This window comes from Bacillus rossius, chromosome 5 (assembly GCF_032445375.1).
Source record: "Bacillus rossius redtenbacheri isolate Brsri chromosome 5, Brsri_v3, whole genome shotgun sequence".
Taxonomy (NCBI): Eukaryota; Metazoa; Arthropoda; class Insecta; order Phasmatodea; family Bacillidae; genus Bacillus; species Bacillus rossius.
The window spans coordinates 21,508,431-21,534,093 of NC_086333.1; the positions used below are offsets into that span (position 1 = coordinate 21,508,431).

At 45.5% G+C, this 25,663-nt stretch overlaps 2 protein-coding genes across 2 annotated transcripts in view; one reads left to right on the forward strand and one right to left on the reverse strand.

The window, feature by feature from the left end:
- Positions 1 to 22,282, reverse strand: part of LOC134531634 (alpha-tocopherol transfer protein-like) — a 288,390-nt gene extending 266,108 nt beyond the window's left edge. The window contains exon 1 of the mRNA XM_063367396.1: positions 22,084 to 22,282. The gene's annotated coding sequence lies outside the window, so the exon portion shown is untranslated. The remainder of the gene's footprint in view (positions 1 to 22,083) is intronic.
- The window catches only part of LOC134531633 (dynein axonemal intermediate chain 1-like), a 118,361-nt gene that overhangs the window by 70,702 nt on the left and 21,996 nt on the right, over positions 1 to 25,663 (forward strand). Inside the window, exons 7-8 of the mRNA XM_063367391.1 lie at positions 2,011 to 2,169; positions 16,654 to 16,901. Coding sequence (XP_063223461.1) covers positions 2,011 to 2,169; positions 16,654 to 16,901 — 407 coding nt within the window. The remainder of the gene's footprint in view (positions 1 to 2,010; positions 2,170 to 16,653; positions 16,902 to 25,663) is intronic.

Sequence of the window (25,663 nt, forward strand, 5' to 3'; positions counted from 1 at the left end):
AAACGTAGAGTAAATCCTATCCACTCGCGACTTCTATACAGTATATATATTCAAAGGTAATATAAACGGAACACCTAGAACAGTTTCGGGTTCTTCGTTGTCTTTGTTTTTATGGGTAGCTCAATTGCCTTTTATTGAAATAAAGCTATCATGTAAGAAAACCTTTTTTTTATTACTACAGGACTTATGAAACCATTGCATATTACAAAATGGGCCAAAGTGTTAGGATTATTTTGTTAGACCCTTTGTCTTATTCACGCACATGTACTTAGATAAGATAATTTTTGTGCAATTTTCTTTTATTTTGTACTGTTATAACTAAATGCAAAAATATTTTTATCATACCATTTACAGTAGGAAATTAGGGTACAAAATATAATAAAATCGTTAATATAATATAATAATTTTACAGCCTTAAAAATAAATATAAATAAAGATAATTCTTCCTCAAATAAACTTAATGTATATATAAAATGCGTATAATTATTGTATTTTATTTTTACATTTATTGGTTCAGCTTTTTTCTATAAGCCTGTGTCTAAAATAGTATGTGACATTATTAGTTTTTAAAATAAATTTTTTTAAATAAGTAAGGCCTACAAAATTAGTCTTAAATCATTAAATTAAATTTATTCATTTATTTTTATATAAAATCGTGGCTAACATGATGAAACAAGGGATATGCCTTTGATAAATATTTCTGATTGTCAGTTCAAAAATTTCTTAAAAGAATTTGCACATGTGTCTGCTATGCAGGCTTGTTTACTTGATCCTGCGCTTTTGTTTTGAACCAATTACGAGGTAACTAATATAAGATTGTTCTAAATCTGGTCACATCACGTTTATTTCTGACGGGTCCACGAGAACATATCATGTTGAAAAGGAAGAGACTTTCATGATAAGGTTGGCTGGAAGCTACCAGTGACATGCATCTTGACCGGGCGCAAGCCTTCACTAATTCACACACGCCTCGCACGTGACGGTCCCCTCCCCCCCCCCCCCCCCAGCTCCCGAGCTCCCCATAGGGCATAGAACTGCATTGTGCTGTCATAATGCAAGTGTTGGTATACTTCCGCCTTCATCATGTACTTGAGCAGTTTTATCATGTGCTTCATTATTGGGAGTACATTATTACAATACAGGCTACCTACTTCAAACCTGGTACATTTAATTTTTTATTTTGTAATGGAATTTTGAACCTCAATTTTAATTACATAATTAACATGGTATTAAATTGGGTGCTGCTAGTTTAAATTTGGTCTATAGCAATAGATTAAATAGCTTACCTTTTTGCATAATAACAATAAAAGTGTTGGCGAACTGAGAATTGCAAAGGCCCATTTATTATAACGCACTTCATAACTTTTATTTAAATAAGGTGTTAAAATTTTAATTCTCATTTTGATTTTTTAAAGTGATTCCTAAGGCGTGGTTGATTTTCGATGCTGAAGGTTAAAATCACAAATCATCCGAATGGGTTTTTAATACTTGTAAAATTTAATTTCTTAATAATTTATTCAATTTCTGAAAAAAGATCCTTTCTTCTGCATTTCATATAAATTTTGACTCACGTTACGCAGCTGTTGCACGTGACTATCATGTTTATACAATGATACTAAACAATACATGAGATTCAATTTTATTCTACTGAAAAAATCATCCAATTGGCAGTTATTATAATCATTTGGTTTCATTTAGGTATTTTTAATATGAAATGTGAAATAATTTGTGCTACTAAATACTATATTATAATACTTGCAAGCTTTAAACCCAAAAGGTTATTTTTTTGGCAGACCTATTTCCAACGACCATTAGAGACTGTGATTTTTTTTCCATTGTCTTGCACCATGAAAGATGATTAATAAAATTATATTCTATGTGACGTGGGGCGAATACGGAAGGCTGATGGTAATTGATACGATAAAAGCAAAGCAGAGGCAAACATAATCGTCCTAAACACGCACTGTTCCGTGGCTTTTCTGACCTCCGCAGGAACTGTTATGCTTGCAGACTTCAAAGACCCAGATACACCGGAGGATGACGAAGATGGAAGCGGAAGGTTGATGGAGCTCTGGAAATTCCCCTTTGAAGGCGTCGCTCTTCCGGCCATTACTTACCTGTGCTGGAATCCGACGTTTAAGAACATTTTCGCCATAGCATTTGGAAATTGTAAGAACTGTACAAATAAGTTATTTCCCTAATTTTGAATAGCTTAGAATTTATTCACAGCCACATTATTTTTTTAATTAAATTTTTAATTTATTTCTTAATCAGAAATAGCAAATTAACACCGGCAAATCTAGAATTTGAATTCATGAATTGACAATGCAAAACTATGAAATCATTATTGTAGTTATTACAACTGCACATTTGAGCCGACACCAAAGCATTAAACTGGAACTGTGATGCACTTTTAGTATGATGCCACAGAGCACAGATTTTACCAGGGATGCCACTCTCACACATACTTTTACATCACAGCAGCGCATGGGAACCTTTGGCGGGAAACAGTATGTGTAAGAGTGGCAGCACTGTGTAACTTCTCACACACACTGATTCCTGCCACAGCGTACGTATATCATCAGGGCTTTTACTATTGCACAGAATGTTGCTTGCCACAACGCATGGAGGGATCCCCAGGACTACCAACCACCTTTGCATTAATACTGCCCTTGTGTAGTTAAAAATAACTTTGTTTTAATTTTATTATAAGAGCCCTGGAAGCTGATTTGAGTGGGCGAAAGACACTACAGTATACTCAGAAGTACACAAAGGAGCAACATTAAAAAAAGGGAATTATTTCTCACAAAAGGAAGTATAAACTGGATCGTATTTTAAGAAATTTAAACCAAAAGAAAGGAGATGTTTGCTTAAAGCTTACCGTTTTTATTGTTAGTTACGGTTTTCATTATTTTCTTTTGGTAGTTTCCAGAATTACATAAATACACAGCTCAAATTTATTGGGGCCCCGCCTGTCAAAACTCATCGCTGACAAATAGTACATGAAATATAAAATTAACATTTGCCTTTGACATAATCAATCTTTCACAAAAACTAACGTAAATACTTTAACAATTATAGTTTTAAGGTTGTTTGCTCAACCAGTGCGGGACTATGTAAATTCTGATTTAACAATGTCTGATCGTTGACTGTTTACTGGCGGTGACTAGAGGCGGGAGAGATGCGTAGAATCCATGTCCATTCCAAAGGGAAGGGTGCAAGTTTGGTCAAATTTCGTGATGGGCTTGAGCCAGAGAAAAACCTTAACTCTTGCATCATTTATTGGATCCCACTGGAACCAAAAAAGAGAGATCTAGTGGTCAAGAATAGAAATTTAATTGACAAGCAACAAGAATCGAGAAATTAAGGCAAACGTTAAGCAGGGAGTCAACTATAGGCAAAGGGCGTAGCATTTTCCACTTACCATTTGGGGGGGGGGGGGGTGGAATGATGAAAATCATTCCCTCTGAAAACGCGGTAGTGCGCGTGGTAGCCACGCGCGAGTCATTCTACGAGCATACATAGTAATCCGAACTAAAGAATTTAGTGAATTTAGAGAATTAAAAAAATACGGATCACTCCATGAATCACAACCCTTGAGTAAGTCGTGGTAAAATTGCTTCCGAACAGAGTCGCGGGCGAGAAGCACCGGAGAGTTGCGACCGCGGTGACGACAGAAGAACAAATCAATCTGTAGGGCTACATGCAGTTGAAACATGGGCTAGGGGTCCCGGAGGCCTAGGAAATGGGGGACTGGCCTCTGATTGGCTGGAGGAGGCGCCAACCAAAAAATAACAAAGGTGGCTGGTAGCCTAACTTAAAGGGCATCGGAGGTCACTAGCGCTCCGAAAGGCAGCGCGCTCTGTCGGGACGCAGGGGAAACAGACTTGGGGCTGGTTCACAAAAGTCCCGCTAGAGGGACTAGCGTAAGCCTGGCACATATGGAATCAGCGGTTTTGAGCTCTGTTGGGCTAAGAGGGAACTAGAGTGAGGTGGGGTGGCGGCCGGTAGAGGTCGCGGTACTAAAGTTAAGTGGTTGTCATTTTCAACGCGAGATGGCGAAGGCAGCCTTTCGCCGGCCAGCGAGAAGACCTTGATTAAGGCTCGCCAGGGACAGAGGTTAAAGACCCTTGTCTGTGTCCTGGCTGAAATTCGTGGAAATAATGGAGGGGGGATCTGCTGGCTCGTGAGAAACGTGTTAGGACGAGCGCCTATACGTGCCAGACATCCCTGTAACATTAGAATGGGGCATGACTGGAGCTGCTAACCTAAGCTGAGCTCTGGGAAGTGGGCTGCCCTGGGAGGAATCTGACAAAAGCACTCTCGGTCACGAAGTCGGACACTGTTACTGGTCACATTCGTGACCAGAGGCGGGAAGAAAAGTGATGGCTAGTACTTTCCTGGTGAAATCACACCAGGCTTTGGGTGCGGCGCTGGGAAAATGTCACGGGACTCTAGTAGGAAATATTTGATCAGGACGAACAATGGGCTAAGAAAGTTTACCTTAGGGGTTATAGGTGAAAAATAAATGTGTGCCTATTATTTCAAATTTGCGGCACAGCATCGCCGTCTCTCCACGACAAAGAGGCAACTTGATAACTGCTCACTACGTCCAGTATTCTCAAGAAGATTTGTCAGCACAGCGTTAACATATCTACAAGAATCACGGGCCTAGTTTTTGAGATAATTTGGATGAAAACATTTTTTAACTATCGATAATTTTTTTTTAAATATTGTGTAAGCAAATATATATACATACATGCATTTGTAAGATTTTCATTATTGTAGCACTTTAAAAATTCCTTTGTAAAATTTTGTCACAATCTGTAGCCTGGTTACATTTTTAACTCATAAATCACTATATACTGAATGGTTGTCAGCTCAGCAATGAGATATTATTGCTGGTAGAACATCTGTCAGTAGGACTCCATGCAATACTTTGCAATACTTTCCAGGGTTTAATCTTGGAATTGCGGATCTCAATTGAATTGACATTCAGTTAGAACACAGTTTTGCTTTCATGCTGGTTTTCTATATCATTCAAAAGCTGTTTTTTTTTTTTACGTTCTTTGAATAATCCTTGAAATGAAGAAGATCAATTTCAATTGTTTATTTTACATGCACCATATCTGGTCACATTTTAAGTCTTAGAGGAACCTCAACAACAAAAATGAATACGCATAAACACAGAAAACAAGCCCAAAAAATTTGATGTCAAAAGTTAAATGGAAAGACCATACAGAAGATTGCAAAGAATGAATTATAAGTAAGATATCACAGCACAGACTAACACAGCGGGCTGATAACCACGGGACAGTTGCAATAAGAAAACAGAATAAAGTTAAAGCACGACCTTGGACAATACATTGACATGATCTGAATTCCATTTGCAATAGGTAATTTACAGCGGTATCAGACGTATAAAATTTTAGCTACTTCTGAACATTAAAATTTTGATATTAATAATTTAATCAGTTTGTAAAGCATGAATGTGTCATAACTGTATATATTCCCATATCAATAAATTTATATTCTAGAAATCAATACCAGACAGCTAACTGCATTTACCTCAGACTATAGGTCAGCAGGTGTGTAGCTACGATGATAACATTTGAATTATGTAGTAATAACTTTAAATGGAATTAATTTTCCCCTTGATATGAATCTACATTATTAACGTATTGTAGCCCAGTTATATTTTTGTTTAAATTTTTAGAAACCTTAAAACTTATTTAGGCAGCTCAGTACTTAGGCAGGTATATTTAATTTTATTTCTGTGCATGGAAGTCTCAGTAGCATTTTTGATTATTAATGTATAGGATTTAAATATAATTTTTAATATGTCTTTATATATGTGTATGTGTGTGTTTATGTACAGCATGTTTAAGCATAGACTTTATGTAAGACAAAAATTAAATCTTTAGTTAGGGAGCCACCGAGGTGCCCACAGTGGCGCGTAAGTGTTGGAACTACTGCGCAAGTAGTGAACTAATGACTCGATAGTTAGCAAGACTGTGACGTGACGTAGGAAGAATTGAGGGTCAAGTGCGCGCCGAACTGACCGCTGGGAACTCGTACTGGGGCGCAACTGAATAGAAGGAATATGGCAACTAAAAAAACTGTGTGGTTTAGAAATGCCAACATCAAAATTAAAGTTTTAAAAATACAGAAAACATGTAAATTTCTTAAAAATAATGACCAATAAAAAAGTAATTTAACAATATTCTTAGTTCAGAATTTATGTAATGTTGTATTAACGGAGTAGCGTAGGCAATTGAGTATAATTGCAACGTATTATAACTTAGAATTTTTTTGGCAATGTTAATTATCTTGGTAGCAATGAAATAAGAGTTGATGCCATGTGCACGTGTGCAAACGTGTGCACGTGTGTAATTTTTGCAATAATTGTAATTTAAGTTATGATTTTCAACACTCATACTTCGCGGCTATGTAGTTTTTAAGTATTGAAACAAAAGAAAAATCGCTTTAACATAGTGTTTTGGTTGTTCCGCTTTGGAAAATAGATAGTATGAAACATTTATGGTGAATATAACTAACAACGAACGACCGAAAAAATATCATGATAGCCAACATTTGCTTTCGAAACGTAACAACTTTTAAGTTTTTTTGTTACCGATAAATACCGCATTGTTCGCTGATTTCCAAATAAAATAAGAGCGTTAGGTATAGCATGAGTTGCGACTCTGTATCTTCCTTGCTTTGTGCTCGTACTTGGTGCGGTGAAGCGACTGTAGAATCGGTCCGCGCGCGGCTTATTTATTCGCGAAATGTTTCGCCGGGAGTATTCGTGGCCATAGTGACGTTTGGGATTTTGACCATGACTTGAAGAATCATGGTCGTTGATGGATCATCCGATTTATCCGCTAAAATCCAGAAATGGTTCTGAATTGAAACGGTTAGCAGTGCTGCGTGAAGACAAACTGTAAGTTACTTTTAAAGTCGCAAGTCGTCACATCAAAGATCGAATGGACAGCTTCCACAGGTGGAGTATACCCCTGAAGCAACGTAAATTTGTCGTTAGCAAATTTACCTGTTACGTTGCGGAAGTATCGCCAAACCCAATGTTAAAATTGGCGTTTGTTTTCTTTAAAGTAATATGAACGTGAAGTCACGCCATGGAGAGAGTTGTGCAGTGCCATTTGACTGCGGAAAGAAAGTCGGTTACGAGACAGTAATTCATATTTGAATTTCGCTACGAGGCTCGTGGGATGTAACACGAAGGAACTGGCTTTCGATTGGGCTTAAGTTTTGCAAGCAATCTTTAGAGTTTACAATGAGGGAAGTTGAAGATGGACATGAAAGTGTATTTTATATTTATTTATGCTGGTAAAGAAATTAGAAGTTAACGGTAATTGTTATTACTACATGTACCTGAATAGTTTGTACAATTGTACTGAGCTGCCTTCTTCTTTTGATAATATTTGCTTGATTTGTAACTTTTAGAAATGGTTCTTAATATGGCTAAATTTTATCATATGCATTTTAGCAATTTTATTTAATATTTGTATGAGCGAAAATGACCATTTTTTACATAATTCAGCAGTCATTTGTGCATGTTTTCCAAGTATTTTATACAGTTTCTATAGCTGAGGAATAAATTTGCGAGAAAGATCCTGCGTTTTTTGCCTTTTTACTAGTAAATTTTTTGAGTCTTCTTTTGGTTAAGTTATCAACACAATTTCCCTTCAGATATCTTTGCTCTGCTAGTTTTTTTTGCCGTTATGTTTTGATTGATACCGTCATTCAATTCAGTTGCGTGCTTTGAAAGCTTTTCGAGATATTAAATTATTTATTATGAATTCAGTACGCAACTCCGGACAAAGAGTGACGAAGTCTTAGGCCCCTTATACTCAATAGCCGAAAAAGCTACAAATAATGATATACTTAAATTTAGAGATTTGAGGTGCTAAAGTTAATTATAGGTGAGTGCGAATACCGGTTATGTATACGTTATGAGTTTTCAGATTTACATAAACCTGATAATTCAGTTTCTAGTAGTGTTAAGCACTCCAGAATGATGTATGTAATGTGTAGTTGTAATAAACAATGCCACCAGGACTCACTATACCCAGTTGTTTGGTTACACAATAAAAGTTAAAGTGAAACAACGTGGTGTCAAAAAACGCAGTTACGCCACTCTCTTCCCGATAGTTACACTTGCCATAGCGTTTTGAGTTTTATGTTGTTTGTTACGCTATTATTCGTTGCATTTTGATAATGTCATATCAGCTTTAAGACGTTAAACTGTAAAAAGCTTCTTCTAAAAGAAAAAAAAGTTTTCAAAGTCATACCGTTCTAATCTTAAAATAAAAACTAGCTTTATGCTCCTCCTAGACGTATCTAAAGGACAGTGGCAGGTGGTAAGGTTGTTTAGCTACTAGGCAGGCGGCAGAAAGCAGACGCACGAGTGTGTTGCAGTGGAGTTGAGCGCCGAGGACCGGCAGAGTGCAGACGCACGAGGGTGTTGCAGTGGAGTTGAGCGTCGAGGAGCGGCAGAGTGCAGACGCACGAGGGTGTTGCAGTGGAGTTGAGCGCCGAGGAGCAGCAGAGTGCAGACGCACGAGGGTGTTGCAGTGGAGTTGAGCGCCGAGGAGCAGCAGAGTGCAGACGCACGAGGGTGTTGCAGTGGAGTTGAGCGCCGAGGAGCGGCAGAGTGCAGACGCACGAGGGTGTTGCAGTGGAGTTGAGCGCCGAGGAGCGGCAGAGTGCAGACGCACGAGGGTGTTGCAGTGGAGTTGAGCGCCGAGGAGCGGCAGAGTGCAGACGCACGAGGGTGTTGCAGTGGAGTTCAGCGCCGAGGAGCGGCAGAGTGCAGACGCACGAGGGTGTTGCAGTGGAGTTGAGCGCCGAGGAGCGGCAGAGTGCAGACGCAGGAGGGTGTTGCAGTGGAGTTGAGCGCCGAGGAGCAGCAGAGTGCAGACGCACGAGGGTGTTGCAGTGGAGTTGAGCGCCGAGGAGCGGCAGAGTGCAGACGCACGAGGGTGTTGCAGTGGAGTTCAGCGCCGAGGAGCGGCAGAGTGCAGACGCACGAGGGTGTTGCAGTGGAGTTGAGCGCCGAGGAGCGGCAGAGTGCAGACGCAGGAGGGTGTTGCAGTGGAGTTGAGCGCCGAGGAGCAGCAGAGTGCAGACGCACGAGGGTGTTGCAGTGGAGTTGAGCGCCGAGGAGTAGCAGAGTGCAGACGCACGAGGGTGTTGCAGTGGAGTTGAGCGCCGAGGTGCAGCAGGGTGAAAACGCACGAGGGTGTTGCAGTGAAGTTCAGCGCCGAGGAGCGGCAGAGTGCAGACGCACGAGGGTGTTGCAGTGGAGTTGAGCGCCGAGGAGTAGCAGAGTGCAGACGCACGAGGGTGTTGCAGTGGAGTTCAGCGCCGAGGAGCGGCAGGTTGCAGACCCACGAGGGTGTTGCAGTGGAGTTGAGCGCCGAGGACCGGCAGAGTGCAGACGCACGAGGGTGTTGCAGTGGAGTTCAGCGCCGAGGAGCAGCAGGGTGCAGACGCACGAGGGTGTTGCAGTGGAGTTCAGCGCCGAGGACCGGCAGAGTGCAGACCCACGAGGGTGTTGCAGTGGAGTTGAGCGCCGAGGAGTAGCAGAGTGCAGACGCACGAGGGTGTTGCAGTGGAGTTCAGTGCCGAGGAGCAGCAGAGTGCAGTCGCACGAGGGTGTTGCAGTGGAGTTGAGCGCCGAGGAGCAGCAGAGTGCAGTCGCACGAGGGTGTTGCAGTGGAGTTGAGCGCCGAGGAGCGGCAGAGTGCAGACCCACGAGGGTGTTGCAGTGGAGTTCAGTGCCGAGGAGCAGCAGAGTGCAGTCGCACGAGGGTGTTGCAGTGGAGTTGAGCGCCGAGGAGCAGCAGAGTGCAGACGCACGAGGGTGTTGCAGTGGAGTTCAGTGCCGAGGAGCAGCAGAGTGCAGTCGCACGAGGGTGTTGCAGTGGAGTTGAGCGCCGAGGAGCGGCAGAGTGCAGACCCACGAGGGTGTTGCAGTGGAGTTCAGTGCCGAGGAGCAGCAGAGTGCAGTCGCACGAGGGTGTTGCAGTGGAGTTGAGCGCCGAGGAGCAGCAGAGTGCAGACGCACGAGGGTGTTGCAGTGGAGTTCAGTGCCGAGGAGCAGCAGAGTGCAGTCGCACGAGGGTGTTGCAGTGGAGTTGAGCGCCGAGGAGCAGCAGAGTGCAGACGCACGAGGGTGTTGCAGTGGAGTTGAGTGCCGAGGAGCGGCAGAGTGCAGACGCACGAGGGTGTTGCAGTGGAGTTGAGCGCCGAGGACCGGCAGAGTGCAGACGCACGAGGGTGTTGCAGTGGAGTTGAGCGCCGAGGAGCGGCAGAGTGCAGACCCACGAGGGTGTTGCAGTGGAGTTCAGTGCCGAGGAGCAGCAGAGTGCAGTCGCACGAGGGTGTTGCAGTGGAGTTGAGCGCCGAGGAGCGGCAGAGTGCAGACCCACGAGGGTGTTGCAGTGGAGTTCAGTGCCGAGGAGCAGCAGAGTGCAGACGCACGAGGGTGTTGCAGTGGAGTTGAGCGCCGAGGAGCAGCAGGGTGCAGACGCACGAGGGTGTTGCAGTGGAGTTCAGTGCCGAGGACCGGCAGAGTGCAGACGCAAGAGGGTGTAGCAGTGGAGTTCAGTGCCGAGGAGCGGCAGAGTGCGGACGCACGAGGGTGTTGCAGTGGAGTTCAGTGCCGAGGAGCAGCAGAGTGCAGACGCACGAGGGTGTTGCAGTGGAGTTGAGCGCCGAGGAGCAGCAGGGTGCAGACGCACGAGGGTGTTGCAGTGGAGTTCAGTGCCGAGGACCGGCAGAGTGCAGACCCACGAGGGTGTTGCAGTGGAGTTCAGTGCCGAGGAGCAGCAGAGTGCAGACGCACGAGGGTGTTGCAGTGGAGTTGAGCGCCGAGGAGCAGCAGGGTGCAGACGCACGAGGGTGTTGCAGTGGAGTTCAGTGCCGAGGACCGGCAGAGTGCAGACGCAAGAGGGTGTAGCAGTGGAGTTCAGCGCCGAGGAGCGGCAGAGTGCAGACGCAAGAGGGTGTAGCAGTGGAGTTCAGCGCCGAGGAGCGGCAGAGTGCGGACGCACGAGGGTGTTGCAGTGGAGTTGAGTGCCGAGGAGCGGCAGAGTGCAGACGCAAGAGGGTGTAGCAGTGGAGTTCAGCGCCGAGGAGCGGCAGAGTGCGGACGCACGAGGGTGTTGCAGTGGAGTTCAGTGCCGAGGAGCAGCAGAGTGCAGACGCACGAGGGTGTTGCAGTGGAGTTGAGCGCCGAGGAGCAGCAGAGTGCAGACGCACGAGGGTGTTGCAGTGGAGTTGAGCGCCGAGGACCGGCAGAGTGCAGACGCACGAGGGTGTTGCAGTGGAGTTGAGCGCCGAGGAGCGGCAGAGTGCAGACCCACGAGGGTGTTGCAGTGGAGTTCAGCGCCGAGGAGCGGCAGAGTGCAGACGCACGAGGGTGTTGCAGTGGAGTTGAGCGCCGAGGAGCAGCAGGGTGCAGACGCACGAGGGTGTTGCAGTGGAGTTCAGTGCCGAGGACCGGCAGAGTGCAGACGCAAGAGGGTGTAGCAGTGGAGTTCAGCGCCGAGGAGCGGCAGAGTGCAGACGCAAGAGGGTGTAGCAGTGGAGTTCAGCGCCGAGGAGCGGCAGAGTGCGGACGCACGAGGGTGTTGCAGTGGAGTTGAGTGCCGAGGAGCGGCAGAGTGCAGACGCAAGAGGGTGTTGCTGTGGAGTTGAGCGCCGAGGAGCAGCAGGGTGCGAACGCACGAGGGTGTTGCAGTGGAGTTGAGTGCCGAGGAGCGGCAGAGTGCAGACGCACGAGGGTGTTGCAGTGGAGTTGAGCGCCGAGGAGCGGCAGAGTGCAGACGCACGAGGGTGTTGCTGTGGAGTTGAGCGCCGAGGAGCAGCAGGGTGCGAACGCACGAGGGTGTTGCAGTGAAGTTCAGCGCCGAGGACCGGCAGAGTGCAGACGCAAGAGGGTGTAGCAGTGGAGTTCAGCGCCGAGGAGCAGCAGGGTGCAGACGCACGAGGGTGTTGCAGTGGAGTTCAGCGCCGAGGAGCGGCAGAGTGCAGACGCACGAGGGTGTTGCTGTGGAGTTGAGCGCCGAGGAGCGGCAGGGTGCAGACGCACGAGGGTGTTGCAGTGAAGTTCAGCGCCGAGGAGCGGCAGAGTGCAGACGCACGAGGGTGTTGCAGTGGAGTTCAGCGCCGAGGAGCGGCAGAGTGCAGACGCACGAGGGTGTTACCGTGGAGTTCAGCGCCGAGGAGCGGCAGAGTGCAGACGCACGAGGGTGTTGCAGTGGAGTTGAGCGCCGAGGAGCGGCAGAGTGCAGACGCACGAGGGTGTTGCAGTGGAGTTGAGCGCCGAGGAGCGGCAGAGTGCAGACGCACGAGGGTGTTGCAGTGGAGTTGAGCGCCGAGGAGCGGCAGAGTGCAGACGCACGAGGGTGTTGCAGTGGAGTTGAGCGTCGAGGAGCGGCAGAGTGCAGACGCACGAGGGTGTTGCAGTGGAGTTGAGCGCCGAGGAGCTGCAGAGTGCAGACGCACGAGGGTGTTGCAGTGGAGTTCAGCGCCGAGGAGCGGCAGAGTGCAAACGCACGAGGGTGTTGCAGTGGAGTTGAGCGCCGAGGAGCGGCAGAGTGCAGACGCACGAGGGTGTTGCAGTGGAGTTGAGCGCCGAGGAGCGGCAGACTGCAGACGCACGAGGGTGTTGCAGTGGAGTTGAGCGCCGAGGACCGGCAGAGTGCAGTGCACGAGGGTGTTGCAGTGGAGTTCAGCGCCGAGGAGTAGCAGAGTGCAGACGCACGAGGGTGTTGCAGTGGAGTTGAGCGCCGAGGAGCGGCAGAGTGCAGACGCACGTGGGTGTTGCAGTGGAGTTCAGCGCCGAGGACCGGCAGAGTGCAGACGCACGAGGGTGTTGCAGTGGAGTTGAGCGCCGAGGAGTAGCAGAGTGCAGACGCACGAGGGTGTTGCAGTGGAGTTGAGCGCCGAGGAGCGGCAGAGTGCAGACGCACGTGGGTGTTGCAGTGGAGTTCAGCGCCGAGGACCGGCAGAGTGCAGACGCACGAGGGTGTTGCAGTGGAGTTCAGCGCCGAGGAGCGGCAGAGTGCAGACGCACGAGGGTGTTGCAGTGGAGTTGAGCGCCGAGGACCGGCAGAGTGCAGTGCACGAGGGTGTTGCAGTGGAGTTCAGCGCCGAGGAGTGGCAGAGTGCAGACGCACGAGGGTGTTGCAGTGGAGTTCAGCGCCGAGGAGCGGCAGAGTGCAGACGCACGAGGGTGTTGCAGTGGAGTTCAGCGCCGAGGACCGGCAGAGTGCAGACGCACGAGGGTGTTGCAGTGGAGTTGAGCGCCGAGGACCGGCAGAGTGCAGACGCACGAGGGTGTTGCAGTGGAGTTGAGCACCGAGGAGCAGCAGGGTGCAGACGCACGAGGGTGTTGCAGTGGAGTTCAGTGCCGAGGAGCGGCAGAGTGCAGACGCACGAGGGTGTTGCAGTGGAGTTCAGCGCCGAGGAGCAGCAGGGTGCAGACGCACGAGGGTGTTGCAGTGGAGTTCAGTGCCGAGGAGCGGCAGAGTGCAGACGCACGAGGGTGTTGCTGTGGAGTTGAGCGCCGAGGAGCAGCAGGGTGCGAACGCACGAGGGTGTTTCAGTGAAGTTCAGCGCCGAGGACAGGCAGAGTGCAGACGCACGAGGGTGTTGCAGTGGAGTTCAGCGCCGAGGAGCAGCAGGGTGCAGACGCACGAGGGTGTTGCAGTGGAGTTCAGTGCCGAGGAGCGGCAGAGTGCAGACGCACGAGGGTGTTGCTGTGGAGTTGAGCGCCGAGGAGCAGCAGGGTGCAGACGCACGAGGGTGTTGCAGTGAAGTTCAGCGCCGAGGAGCGGCAGAGTGCAGACGCACGAGGGTGTTGCAGTGGAGTTCAGCGCCGAGGAGCGGCAGAGTGCAGACGCACGAGGGTGTTGCCGTGGAGTTCAGCGCCGAGGAGCGGCAGAGTGCAGACGCACGAGGGTGTTGCAGTGGAGTTGAGCGCCGAGGAGCGGCAGAGTGCAGACGCACGAGGGTGTTGCAGTGGAGTTGAGCGCCGAGGAGCGGCAGAGTGCAGACGCACGAGGGTGTTGCAGTGGAGTTGAGTGCCGAGGAGCGGCAGAGTGCAGACGCACGAGGGTGTTGCAGTGGAGTTGAGCGCCGAGGAGCGGCAAAGTGCAGACGCACGACGGTGTTGCAGTGGAGTTGAGCGTCGAGGAGCGGCAGAGTGCAGACGCACGAGGGTGTTGCAGTGGAGTTGAGCGCCGAGGAGCAGCAGAGTGCAGACGCACGAGGGTGTTGCAGTGGAGTTGAGCGCCGAGGAGCAGCAGAGTGCAGACGCACGAGGGTGTTTCAGTGGAGTTCAGCGCCGAGGAGCGGCAGAGTGCAGACGCACGAGGGTGTTGCAGTGGAGTTCAGCGCCGAGGAGCGGCAGAGTGCAGACGCACGAGGGTGTTGCAGTGAAGTTGAGCGCCGAGGAGTGGCAGAGTGCAGACGCACGAGGGTGTTGCAGTGGAGTTCAGCGCCGAGGAGCGGCAGAGTGCAGACGCACGAGGGTGTTGCAGTGGAGTTCAGCGCCGAGGAGCGGCAGAGTGCAAACGCACGAGGGTGTTGCAGTGGAGTTGAGCGCCGAGGACCGGCAGAGTGCAGACGCACATGGGTGTTGCAGTGGAGTTCAGCGCCGAGGAGCGGCAGAGTGCAGACGCACGAGGGTGTTGCAGTGAAGTTGAGCGCCGAGGACCGGCAGAGTGAAGACGCAACAGGGTGTTGCAGTGAAGTTCAGCGCCGAGGAGCGGCAGAGTGCAGACGCACGAGGGTGTTGCAGTGGAGTTCAGCGCCGAGGACCGGCAGAGTGCAGACGCACGAGGGTGTTGCAGTGGAGTTGAGCGCCGAGGACCGGCAGAGTGCAGACGCACGAGGGTGTTGCAGTGGAGTTCAGCGCCGAGGAACAGCAGAGTGCAGAGGAACGAGGGTTTTGCAGTGGAGTTGAGCGCCGAGGAGCGGCAGAGTGCAGACGCACGAGGCTGTTGCAGTGGAGTTGAGCGCAGAGGAGCAGCAGAGTGCAGAAGCACGAGGTTGTTGCAGTGGAGTTCAGCGCCGAGGAACAGCAGAGTGCAGAGGAACGAGGGTTTTGCAGTGGAGTTGAGCGCCGAGGAGCGGCAGAGTGCAGACGCACGAGGCTGTTGCAGTGGAGTTCAGTGCCGAGGAGCAGCAGAGTGCAGTCGCACGAGGGTGTTGCAGTGGAGTTGAGCGCCGAGGATCAGCAGAGTGCAGACGCACGAGTGTGTTGCAGTGGAGTTCAGTGCCGAGGAGCAGCAGAGTGCAGTCGCACGAGGGTGTTGCAGTGGAGTTGAGCGCCGAGGAGCAGCAGAGTGCAGACGCACGAGGGTGTTGCAGTGGAGTTGAGCGCCGAGGAGCGGCAGAGTGCAGACGCACGAGGGTGTTGCAGTGGAGTTCAGTGCCGAGGAGCAGCAGAGTGCAGTCGCACGAGGGTGTTGCAGTGGAGTTGAGCGCCGAGGAGCAGCAGAGTGCAGACGCACGAGGGTGTTGCAGTGGAGTTCAGTGCCGAGGACCGGCAGAGTGCAGACGCACGAGGGTGTTGCAGTGGAGTTCAGTGCCGAGGAGCAGCAGAGTGCAGTCGCACGAGGGTGTTTCAGTGGAGTTGAGCGCCGAGGAGCAGCAGAGTGCAGACGCACGAGGGTGTTGCAGTGGAGTTCAGTGCCGAGGAGCAGCAGAGTGCAGTCGCACGAGGGTGTTGCAGTGGAGTTGAGCGCCGAGGAGCAGCAGAGTGCAGACGCACGAGGGTGTTGCAGTGGAGTTGAGCGCCGAGGAGCGGCAGAGTGCAGACGCACGAGGGTGTTGCAGTGGAGTTGAGCGCCGAGGAGCGGCAGAGTGCAGACGCACGAGGGTGTTGCAGTGGAGTTGAGCGCCGAGGAGCGGCAGAGTGCGGACGGACGAGGGTGTTGCAGTGGAGTTGAGTGCCGAGGAGCGGCAGAGTGCAGACGCACGAGGGTGTTGCAGTGGAGTTGAGCGCCGAGGAGCGGCAGAGTGCAGACGCACGAGGGTGTTGCAGTGGAGTTCAGCGCCGAGGAGCAGCAGAGTGCAGACGCACGAGGGTGTTGCAGTGGAGTTGAGCGCCGAGGAGCAGCAGAGTGCAGACGCACGAGGGTGTTGCAGTGGAGTTGAGCGCCGAGGAGCAGCAGAGTGCAGACGCACGAGGGTGTTGCAGTGGAGTTGAGCGCCGAGGAGCGGCAGAGTGCAGACGCACGATTGTGTTGCAGTGGAGTTCAGCGCCGAGGAGCGGCAGAGTGCAGACGCACGAGGGTGTTGCAGTGGAGTTGAGCGCCGAGGAGCGGCAGAGTGCAGACGCACGAGGGTGTTGCAGTGGAGTTGAGCGCCGAGGAGCGGCAGAGTGCAGACGCACGAGGGTGTTGCAGTGGAGTTCAGCGCCGAGGTGCAGCAGAGTGCAGACGCACGAGGGTGTTGCAGTGGAGTTGAGCGCCGAGGAGCGGCAGAGTGCAGACGCACGAGGGTGTTGCAGTGGAGTTCAGCGCCGAGGTGCAGCAGAGTGCAGACGCACGAGGGTGTTGCAGTGGAGTTGAGCGCCGAGGAGTGGCAGAGTGCCGACGCACGAGGGTGTTGCAGTGGAGTTCAGCGCCGAGGAGCAGCAGGGCGCCGTGCGCCTGTACACGCTGGCCAACCCCACGCACCCTGCCTACGAGAGCTACACGCGCTCCGGCGTGGTGTGCGTGTCCTTCTACGAGACAGACCCCAGCTTCATGGCCATCGGCATGAACAGCGGCATGGTGGCAGTGTACCGCGTGGGCCGGCGCCGCATGGGCCTGCAGTACGAGAGCCCCGTGCACGACAAGCACTCCTACCCCGTGCAAGAGGTAACCACTTCAGCGCGCCTTTCACGTGGTGGAGGTGGCAGGACTTGTATTGCAACACGTCTTCGTATGAAGGAGACATGTGTTGGAAGTTAGTCCAACAACACAGTACACGTTCTCTTCCTTACCCAAGAGATTGGAATTTACAGCCGCCGCACCGAGCGAAGTCTGCTACTCGTTTCATGCACTTTTTAGATTCTCCGGACTCCTAAACTTATCCATTCATTATTTTATCTTTTTTAAATATTTCCCAAACTTACACCGGACAAGTGTGTGATGGTTCTTTGCCATAGGATATGGCTGTATTATTTCCCAATGTTATTGGTCAGTGGTGAGTGTTTACAGTCTCTAAACAATTCGCCACTGATGAAACTTTAAGCACAAATGAAATTTAATAAAGTATTGCTAATATAAAAATTAAAAAATACAACTGTCGCTTGGTCAGTAGTTTTATATTCAAAATAACATAAAGATATTAGCATCGTACTAAAGTTAAAAATCACACCAGAAACACGCGTACCACAAACATCAATTTATATAATTTTTTGTATTATAACTATTTTGTTTTAAGTATTAACTAATATTATTATTCATGTAGTTGTGGCCATAATTTGTAAGTTTAATTGACTGAGAATTACCTTAAAAACCTCAGGCATGCCCAGGTGGCTGGCATTTCATAATCTTAGAGTCCAGTATTACTGTGATGGTATTGTTTTATTGCAAGGTGAAAATCAAATCAGATATTCTGTCTGGGGGCCTATTTACCAGGGACCAATGATGAGGCGTGTCTCATCTGCCTCCCAGGTCCTTGTGGGGATAGATGTTGCTCGCGCTTTCAGGCTGAAGAAACACACGAGTGTTCAGTTGGGATTGCACCTGCTTGGTTTTCGTCTGTCCCTCTCGATCAGAAGCAAGCATGACTCGAGAGAGCAGCTGTGAGTTGTTTCACGCTGAATCAAGTGCAGATAGACACAGATCTGTCTGCGTATTGAAGAGACAGCAGTGATTATTATAGCACTCTCACCAAAACACATGAGTGATATTATGTTTGAGAGTGCCGTTACATTATGGAAGAGCACTTAAAATGAAAATATTACTTTTCTGGTGATTTATTAATAATGTTAGCTAGAGGGGCCGTCGAGAGAAACTGAGGGCCCGTGACAATTTTGTTGGGCCAACTCCCGATTACCTAATGAAACACTTTTCCAACCTCACAATTGTAGAAAAATCTGAAATCTGTAAACTTAACCATGGCCATTACTGTAAACGTGATGTGCACGTATCGCATAGTTTCTAAGGTTTCCAATGTATTATATTAGCAATAGACTTGATATTTTCTTTTTACTATCAGCGTAGACTCAGACAGCAAAAAGATCTCCAAACTCAACTGGGTCCTCCTAATTCCAGGACAAGGATTTTGCATCCCCACTTCTACCCTTCTCCCCCCCTCAACCCCTTAGATATATCTAGCTATGTGATTGGGTGCATCTCGTTGCATCCCGTCAGGTGCTAGCTTACGCAATACATTGCAAAATGATGGATGCACAAACCTAATACTTGAGAACCTTGAAACCTACATCTCCGATGATGTTAATTCGGTCATCTTGAATTATGTCACCATTGCACTTTTAGTTAGTGTGGCCATATGGAATTTTGAAGTCACGGCGGCGATCTTAGATGACCTTTAACTTAACCTTTGACATTGAACTTGACCTTTGACCTTGACTTTGAAATTTTACAATGGCCTTGATCTTGAAATCCGCCATCTTGTCATCGAGCGTCCCAATCCCTGAACTTGGAAATTTTTGTTATGGCTGCCATCTCAAATTATAATAACATTTCCGTCATCTTGTATCTGCTAATTTGAGGCTAGTAGACTAGGAATTTTAAGCTCTTTTTAGGATAATTGTCATATTTTATTCAATAATTTTTTTTACCTAAAATTACTTTTCTTGCATCAACCAGACATCAAACCAAGGACATGAACCAATCGAATCAATCAGTAAATTAATTGCTGAATTTTTTATCTTTTTTTTTTTGTATTTATCCTTAATCTCTAGCTACATAAATATAGAATTTCAAGATGACGGACAAAATGGCCTACAAGATGGTGGATACTATGACATTTGACTGTTATTAAATAAAACTGTACTCAAGCAGGTAAAAATTAAACTAATATGGCTGCAATGCATTCTAGCAGATGACATGTGTGCTATGTGACTCTAGCGCTCGTCGTAGTATCGATTACTGAAATCTAGATGGAGGCTGTGCTCTCTAGCAGGTGATGTGTGTTAACTAGCACTCCTGGTAGCAATTTCCTTTTGTAGGTAATGGTATTATTCCTTCAAATTATAAAAAAAGTACTTGTCCGAATCTGTGGTTTTTTTTATATAGGCCTACCTTAATTCTCAGTCTGGTTAATGTCTTGATGGAGTGCGGTCTAATGCGTATGTTTTCAAACCCAGAGATCAGAGCTGTGCTGGCTTGAATCACAAAGCTTTCAATGTATTTTGTATAAACATTAAATTTATTGTGTCGATAAAGACCACAATAATTTTAGCAGGTAATGGAACATCGCCCTTATGTGCATGAGACAACGATATGCTGTCGCTCTCTAGGAACAAACACCAAAAAACAAAGACGACGGAATCCAAGATGACCCCCTGCAGCAGAACAAAAAAACAAAATGGTGGTCATACATCATCCAATTTGGCGGCCTCAAGCAAACGAAAACAAGATGGCGAACATGTCAAAATCGAACAAGTGGCTATGACGTCAGATCCAAGATGGCGGACATGTTATTATAATTAAAGATGGCAGCCATAACAAAAATTGCCAACTTCAGGGATTATGGCGCTCAATGACAAGATGGCGGAATACAAGTTCAAGGACAAAGATCAAGATCCAGGTCAAAGCTCAAGTCAAGGTCATAGTTCAAGTCAAGGTCAAGGTCAAAATTCAAGTCAATGCCAATTTAAAAGGTCAAGGTCAAAGGTCAAGGTAAAGGTCATCCAAGATGGCCACCGTGACTTCAGAATTTAATATGGCGACCGTAACGGAAAGTGCAACTGTGATGTCATAATTCAAGATAGACGCCGTGACATCATCGGAGATGTAGGTTACAAGGCAGCAGAAGCCGCCACATCCATGCTCCATCTGGAGTCCCAGAACTTAATTTCCTATACTAATGACTCAAGTCGAATTTTTTTTATGTTTGTCATAAAACTTCGTACGAGTCAGTATTTAGATATAGTAACATCGGGGAAAAGTGGTTTGTGGCATGAGATTATATTTATGACCTTTGACCACTGATGTCTCCACCACCATCTTAAATTTAGTCATCGTGTGATATTTGACCTATGACATCACTGATTTTCCCCAAAACTTTACCTACTTCCCCTAAATTCCCTTTAAATATCCCTGATTTACTCTCCGAAATTTCTCGTTTTTACCCACGACGAAACGGAGAAGGTATATGCGTTTAGGGTGAGAGGTTTTTTGTTTGTTTGTGTGTGCAAAAAAAATTTAGGTTTCCATTGATCTCCAAAACGGTTTGATCAAAATAGATACGGTTTTCTGTAAAAGGTTTGTTATTCAATGGCGAGGTTTCTTAGATAGGTATTATGGCGTTAACTCGCCAGAGGTCACTGTCATAAGCGTTTTTTTAAACTTAACTATGTAATCAATTATTGTAAAACGATTTCAACCTATTTCTAATTGTCGCATTTATTTTAAACTTAGGAAGTATATGTAATCCGTTTGACAATACATTAATTTAATTACAATGACCAGAGGAGCGAGGAAGGGGAAGGGGCATAGGGGCAACGAACCACTACTTTTGTGCTATGGCTTTTGTATATCCATGAATCAAGGACATGGTGGGAAATTTCCCCAAAGTCGACTGCCACCATCAATTGGGTTGATGTGGTGGGAAATTTGACCGAAGTCTACTGCCTCCCTTAATTGTAAATGGAGGGGGAGGTGGGTTGTCAAATCCAAACATTTTTGAAAATTTAAAAAAAAAAAATATAAAATTCTCTTGCGATTTGGATTGTTTCCAATAATGAATTATTTTAAGGGATTTAGTAATATAATGAAAGTTTTTTAAATGTGTATTTCGTGTAATTTTTGGAATTGGTGAATCGGTAACACTTGTATCGGCATATCGGCCAAATTTTGTGAATCGGTACAAATCTATTTATTACTAACTGTTATTACGTATTTCCTACCAGTATTTATTCTTACACAAAACTATAAAAAGTTGCAGTTTTTTATATCTAAAATAATATCACAACTAAAAACATCACTCTCAACAAAACGGTGTAATCCTTGCGGGGGTACAATTAAAAAAAAAAACATCAAATGGAGCGGTACGGTTGTAAAATGTAGAGGTATAATATTTTGTAACACAACAAACATACAGAATCACAGACAAATAGAGAGATATTTAGACAGTAACTTAGGAATTTTCTAAAAAGTTTAAAATTAAAAACAAAAATAAAAATTTTGAAAAAACAAAACACGATGAATGTAAACGTTTAATGGAAAATTAATTAAATAGAAATTTTGAAAACAACTTAAAGGAAGTAAGCAATGGAAACAAATTAAAAAGCATTTTAAAACGGGTTAATTTGTTGCAAAGTCTGTCATATTGTGACGGGACTCCGTCAGACGTCCCGCGTACACCTATACACAACACAATAAATAACCTATAACATTGGGGGGAAGGGGTACTGTAGCTCGTTGGTAGGCATGGTACTCGAGACCAAGTCTTCTCCCTATACAGGAAGTGTAGGGTATAATTTATGTACTGAAAAGAGACATGATTAGTTCATTCAAGCACAGATTTTATTCACTAAGATAAAAAAAATAATTAAACAAATATTTAACAGATTAAATTTAACAAAGAGATTAAGGAATGAATAAATACATTAAATACACATTAAAGTGAAGTCAGCCGGCAAACAATTATCGCTACAACAACATGGCCGATCTGAGGAATAGTATACTTCCCAGTTACCACTACATACATGCTTATAACCAGACGTCGATTTTTCCCAAAACAAATAATAATAAATAATAGGGATGGAATAATACTACATTATTTCTTAAAAGATTAAGTATAGGACGAAGATCGTCCAGCCCGAAGCTTAGTCTCCCTATCCATCACTGCCAAATCACTTACCCTCTGACTGGAGACGGAGAAAAGTTGTTTCAAACCGACGTGGACTCGGCTTCCAGAGAGGTCCCCAGGCAAAAAGCCTCGGCCCCTCCCTGGAAGGAGGTTTTAACTACGAAATTAGGCCATGCCGGAAAAAAAAAACACGAACACCGGGAAAACTTAGCCACGGGGGAACTGGCTGTCCCCCCTTCCCACAAGGAAAAAAAAAAAGGAAAACAAGCGAAGTCGGCTGTTCCTTCTGCGCAGGCGCGAGCGAGTTTCCCCCTCTCCCTCTTGCGCTGCTCGATTGTTTTTTTCAGTCTACGTTTCCAAACTCGGACGCCAGATGGCAACACTAATCAGGACAGAGTCCTCGAAACGAGTACACAAAAGCCTCGCGTGGCAGAACAAACAGAACGACAAACAAGAGACTAGCGTAGCGCAGCGGGTTTTTTGGAACAACGTGGTGCAATCCCTCGGCGAGCCCTGGCCAGCGGCCCGCGAGAAAACGCAAACCACGCAGCTTCGCAAAAGCCGCGGTGCCAGTAAACTTCTATCGCAGTAACCTATATTCCAATACCCGCGTGTCGAAATCAACCGGCTGAGCCTGGAAACGCGCACGTACACCAACACGTTAACATAACGAGATACAAAAGTAAAATAAATTTAATAAAAAAAATAATGAAATTTTCAGACCGCGACAATATTAACAACTAATTAAGACTTTATTTACCTATTTGTTTTTCGTAGAGATATACACAGCAATAATATAAAATACAGGTACTTCACAGATTCACCTCCTTATTAATATAATGACAAACCCAAAAAAAGTGCGGAGCTGCCATAATCATTGATATAAACGAGCAAAATACTAAATATTTTAGAGATCAGAAATTGTAGCAGAAAAAATTCAGAACATCAGCCAAATGAATATCAATGTTTTAGCTGATCATCTTATAAGCAGAAAAGTATAGCACAGCTATAGTTTGTGCATGCATATATGCACACACGTACACCCATTTATGTACAACTAGCTGCAATACCCGGCGTTGCCCGGGCTGAACACAGGGTGAAGGGGACCATTTTCGAAATCAGGTGTAGTTAGTAATTGTCTTCTTAGTTTGAATGTCAAGTGTGAAAATTAATTTATATCACTTTCAGATCCCGACAGACGTTGTTCTGCCAGTTTATAGTTATTTACCTGGTCTGTGTGTAATTTAGACTTTATAAAGCAATATAGAAAAAAGCTAAAAAATAAGAGATTACTAATATTGAAAAGATTCCATGATCTAGCTAATGATCGGCCTGCATTGCAATGCCTCATTCAGTTTTGTTTTGTAATATGTTTGAAGTAGTTCCACATATACAAATCATATATCCATCTCTCTATATATATTTATCTCTATCTACATCTATGTACATCTATGTATCTCTCTATCTCTATTTATCTATTTATATCTACATATATATTTCCCACTATCTCTATATCTTCTATATATGTCTCTATATAGCTCTATACATCTAAAGGTATATATATTTATCTAACCCATTTCATTCTATATACCTCGCTCTATCTCAACTTATCTCTCCATCTCTATCTCACTTTTATATATATCACTCTATCTCTGTCTCTCTTTTATATTTAAATAAATTGTGTCATGCGTGCGCACTTATACAACAAAAACAGACGAAGTGCCGTTATATAAAATGAAATTAACACATTTTTCGACACGATTCGTGCTCCAACTATTGAAAAATAGTTATACTGTCTCAGTAACCTTCATGGGCATGCGCATAACAAATCACCAAAATTTCATAGCAATCGGATGAATGGTATAGAAACGCATACGGCATAAACAAACGAAAATTAAAGACATGACAAACGCATCAAACGATGGTGCGTTTAAATTCAAGGCAACTCTATCTATTGACGAAGTTAAGAACAAAACTGTTATTAGCGCCTTTATTTTGTTAGCCGCTGCTAGCTCCACTAAGCGGACTGGTCTCACCAAGGAGACAGACCTTACTATGTGTATGATCGTGTGTCAGACATAGAGAAATGACTTGTATGTCTATGACCTATTGTCGTCACAACCTCTCTGGTGTATACATTGGCCACACGTGTGGTAGCCACTTCTGTCGACTGCACCGAAGTTCTACTGTTGTCTACCGCAACAAGTTGTGGTAGCCACTTCTGTGAACTCAACCTCCTTCTTCTGCGATGTGTACGGCCCCACGTTGTGGTGACGACTACTGTGCATATAATTTCTTCTACGTAAATGGGCGCCATGTTCCTATTATTATTCATAAAAAAATAATATTTAAATGGAACAAACATTTATATATATATATATATATATATATATATATATATATATATAGTAACTGTGATATAGTCTGATTGTAGTGTTTCCATCAACTTTAACGATCATCATTCAATAAGATTCAACATAGGCATGGTTTTATTTAGAATATTAAATTTAATATATGACAAAATAACTTCCAACGAATTAACATGTATCATTGAAACCATAAAATTAACTACTTCCATCAACCATTCTCTTACATAGGATATTGCCTCATTTATGTTGAACAAAAGAAAAACCTTACTCGAATAGTTATATTTGATAACAAAACAAAATATTAATGTAGCTATAATACAGTCTGGATGAAAAATCATATAATAGATATTATTTTCCCAAAACTAGCTTCAATCGTTTACACACGAAATTCTCACCTCTACCTCTGAGCTTGTCGACAAAGTTTAACTTGTGAATATTTCAAACATATCAGTTTAATCTGTGCCATAGAATAGTTTTTTTTTTAAATTCAAAATAATTAGATTGTTCAGGCTTACCTAAATTCTTCTTGAACCAAATCAAGCCTGAGGCATTGCAAATACTGAGAATGGCCAAAACTCAGCTAAATCAAACCTGATTAAAACAACTGATACTTCAATTTGTGGCCAAACTTCACAGGATTATTATCAATTGCCACTCTTGATATATTAAGACCATTTTCTGAAGTTACAACACATTTTCGTGGAACTCAATATACGATCAAGCCATATTTAAACAATGGCTTTTCCCAACTTTTTTTCTTCTATATCCTTCCCTTCACTCATACGAAATTCAACTCTCTCATTGTTATAAAATTTAAACATTGATTGTTAGCCTAAATAAACAATATGGCTGGGAATTAATTAACTTGACTGATACATTGGTATCTGAGAAAAAATACATTAATACCTAACCAAATTATAGCATTCTGACTAAATTTAAATATAAAAATTCTGAAAATACTTGCCCTCCACATTAATCTTCACACAAAATATTATTAAACACTGTGCACAGATAGAAAATTAAATAAACATATAGCCAACATGAACAAAAATAAACTTTAGAGTCCAAAGAGTAATCAAATAATTGTCCATGGAGGTAACACACTAATAAAATCTGAAACATACTTTATTATAGAAATTAAATATTGGTTTGAGGCAAGACACTGTACGTGGCTACGCGTACACTATGATTTTTTGTTATAGAAAAATTATCACTTTTTCATTTCCTTAGGGATGGAATTTCATATTAATATGGGGTCTATG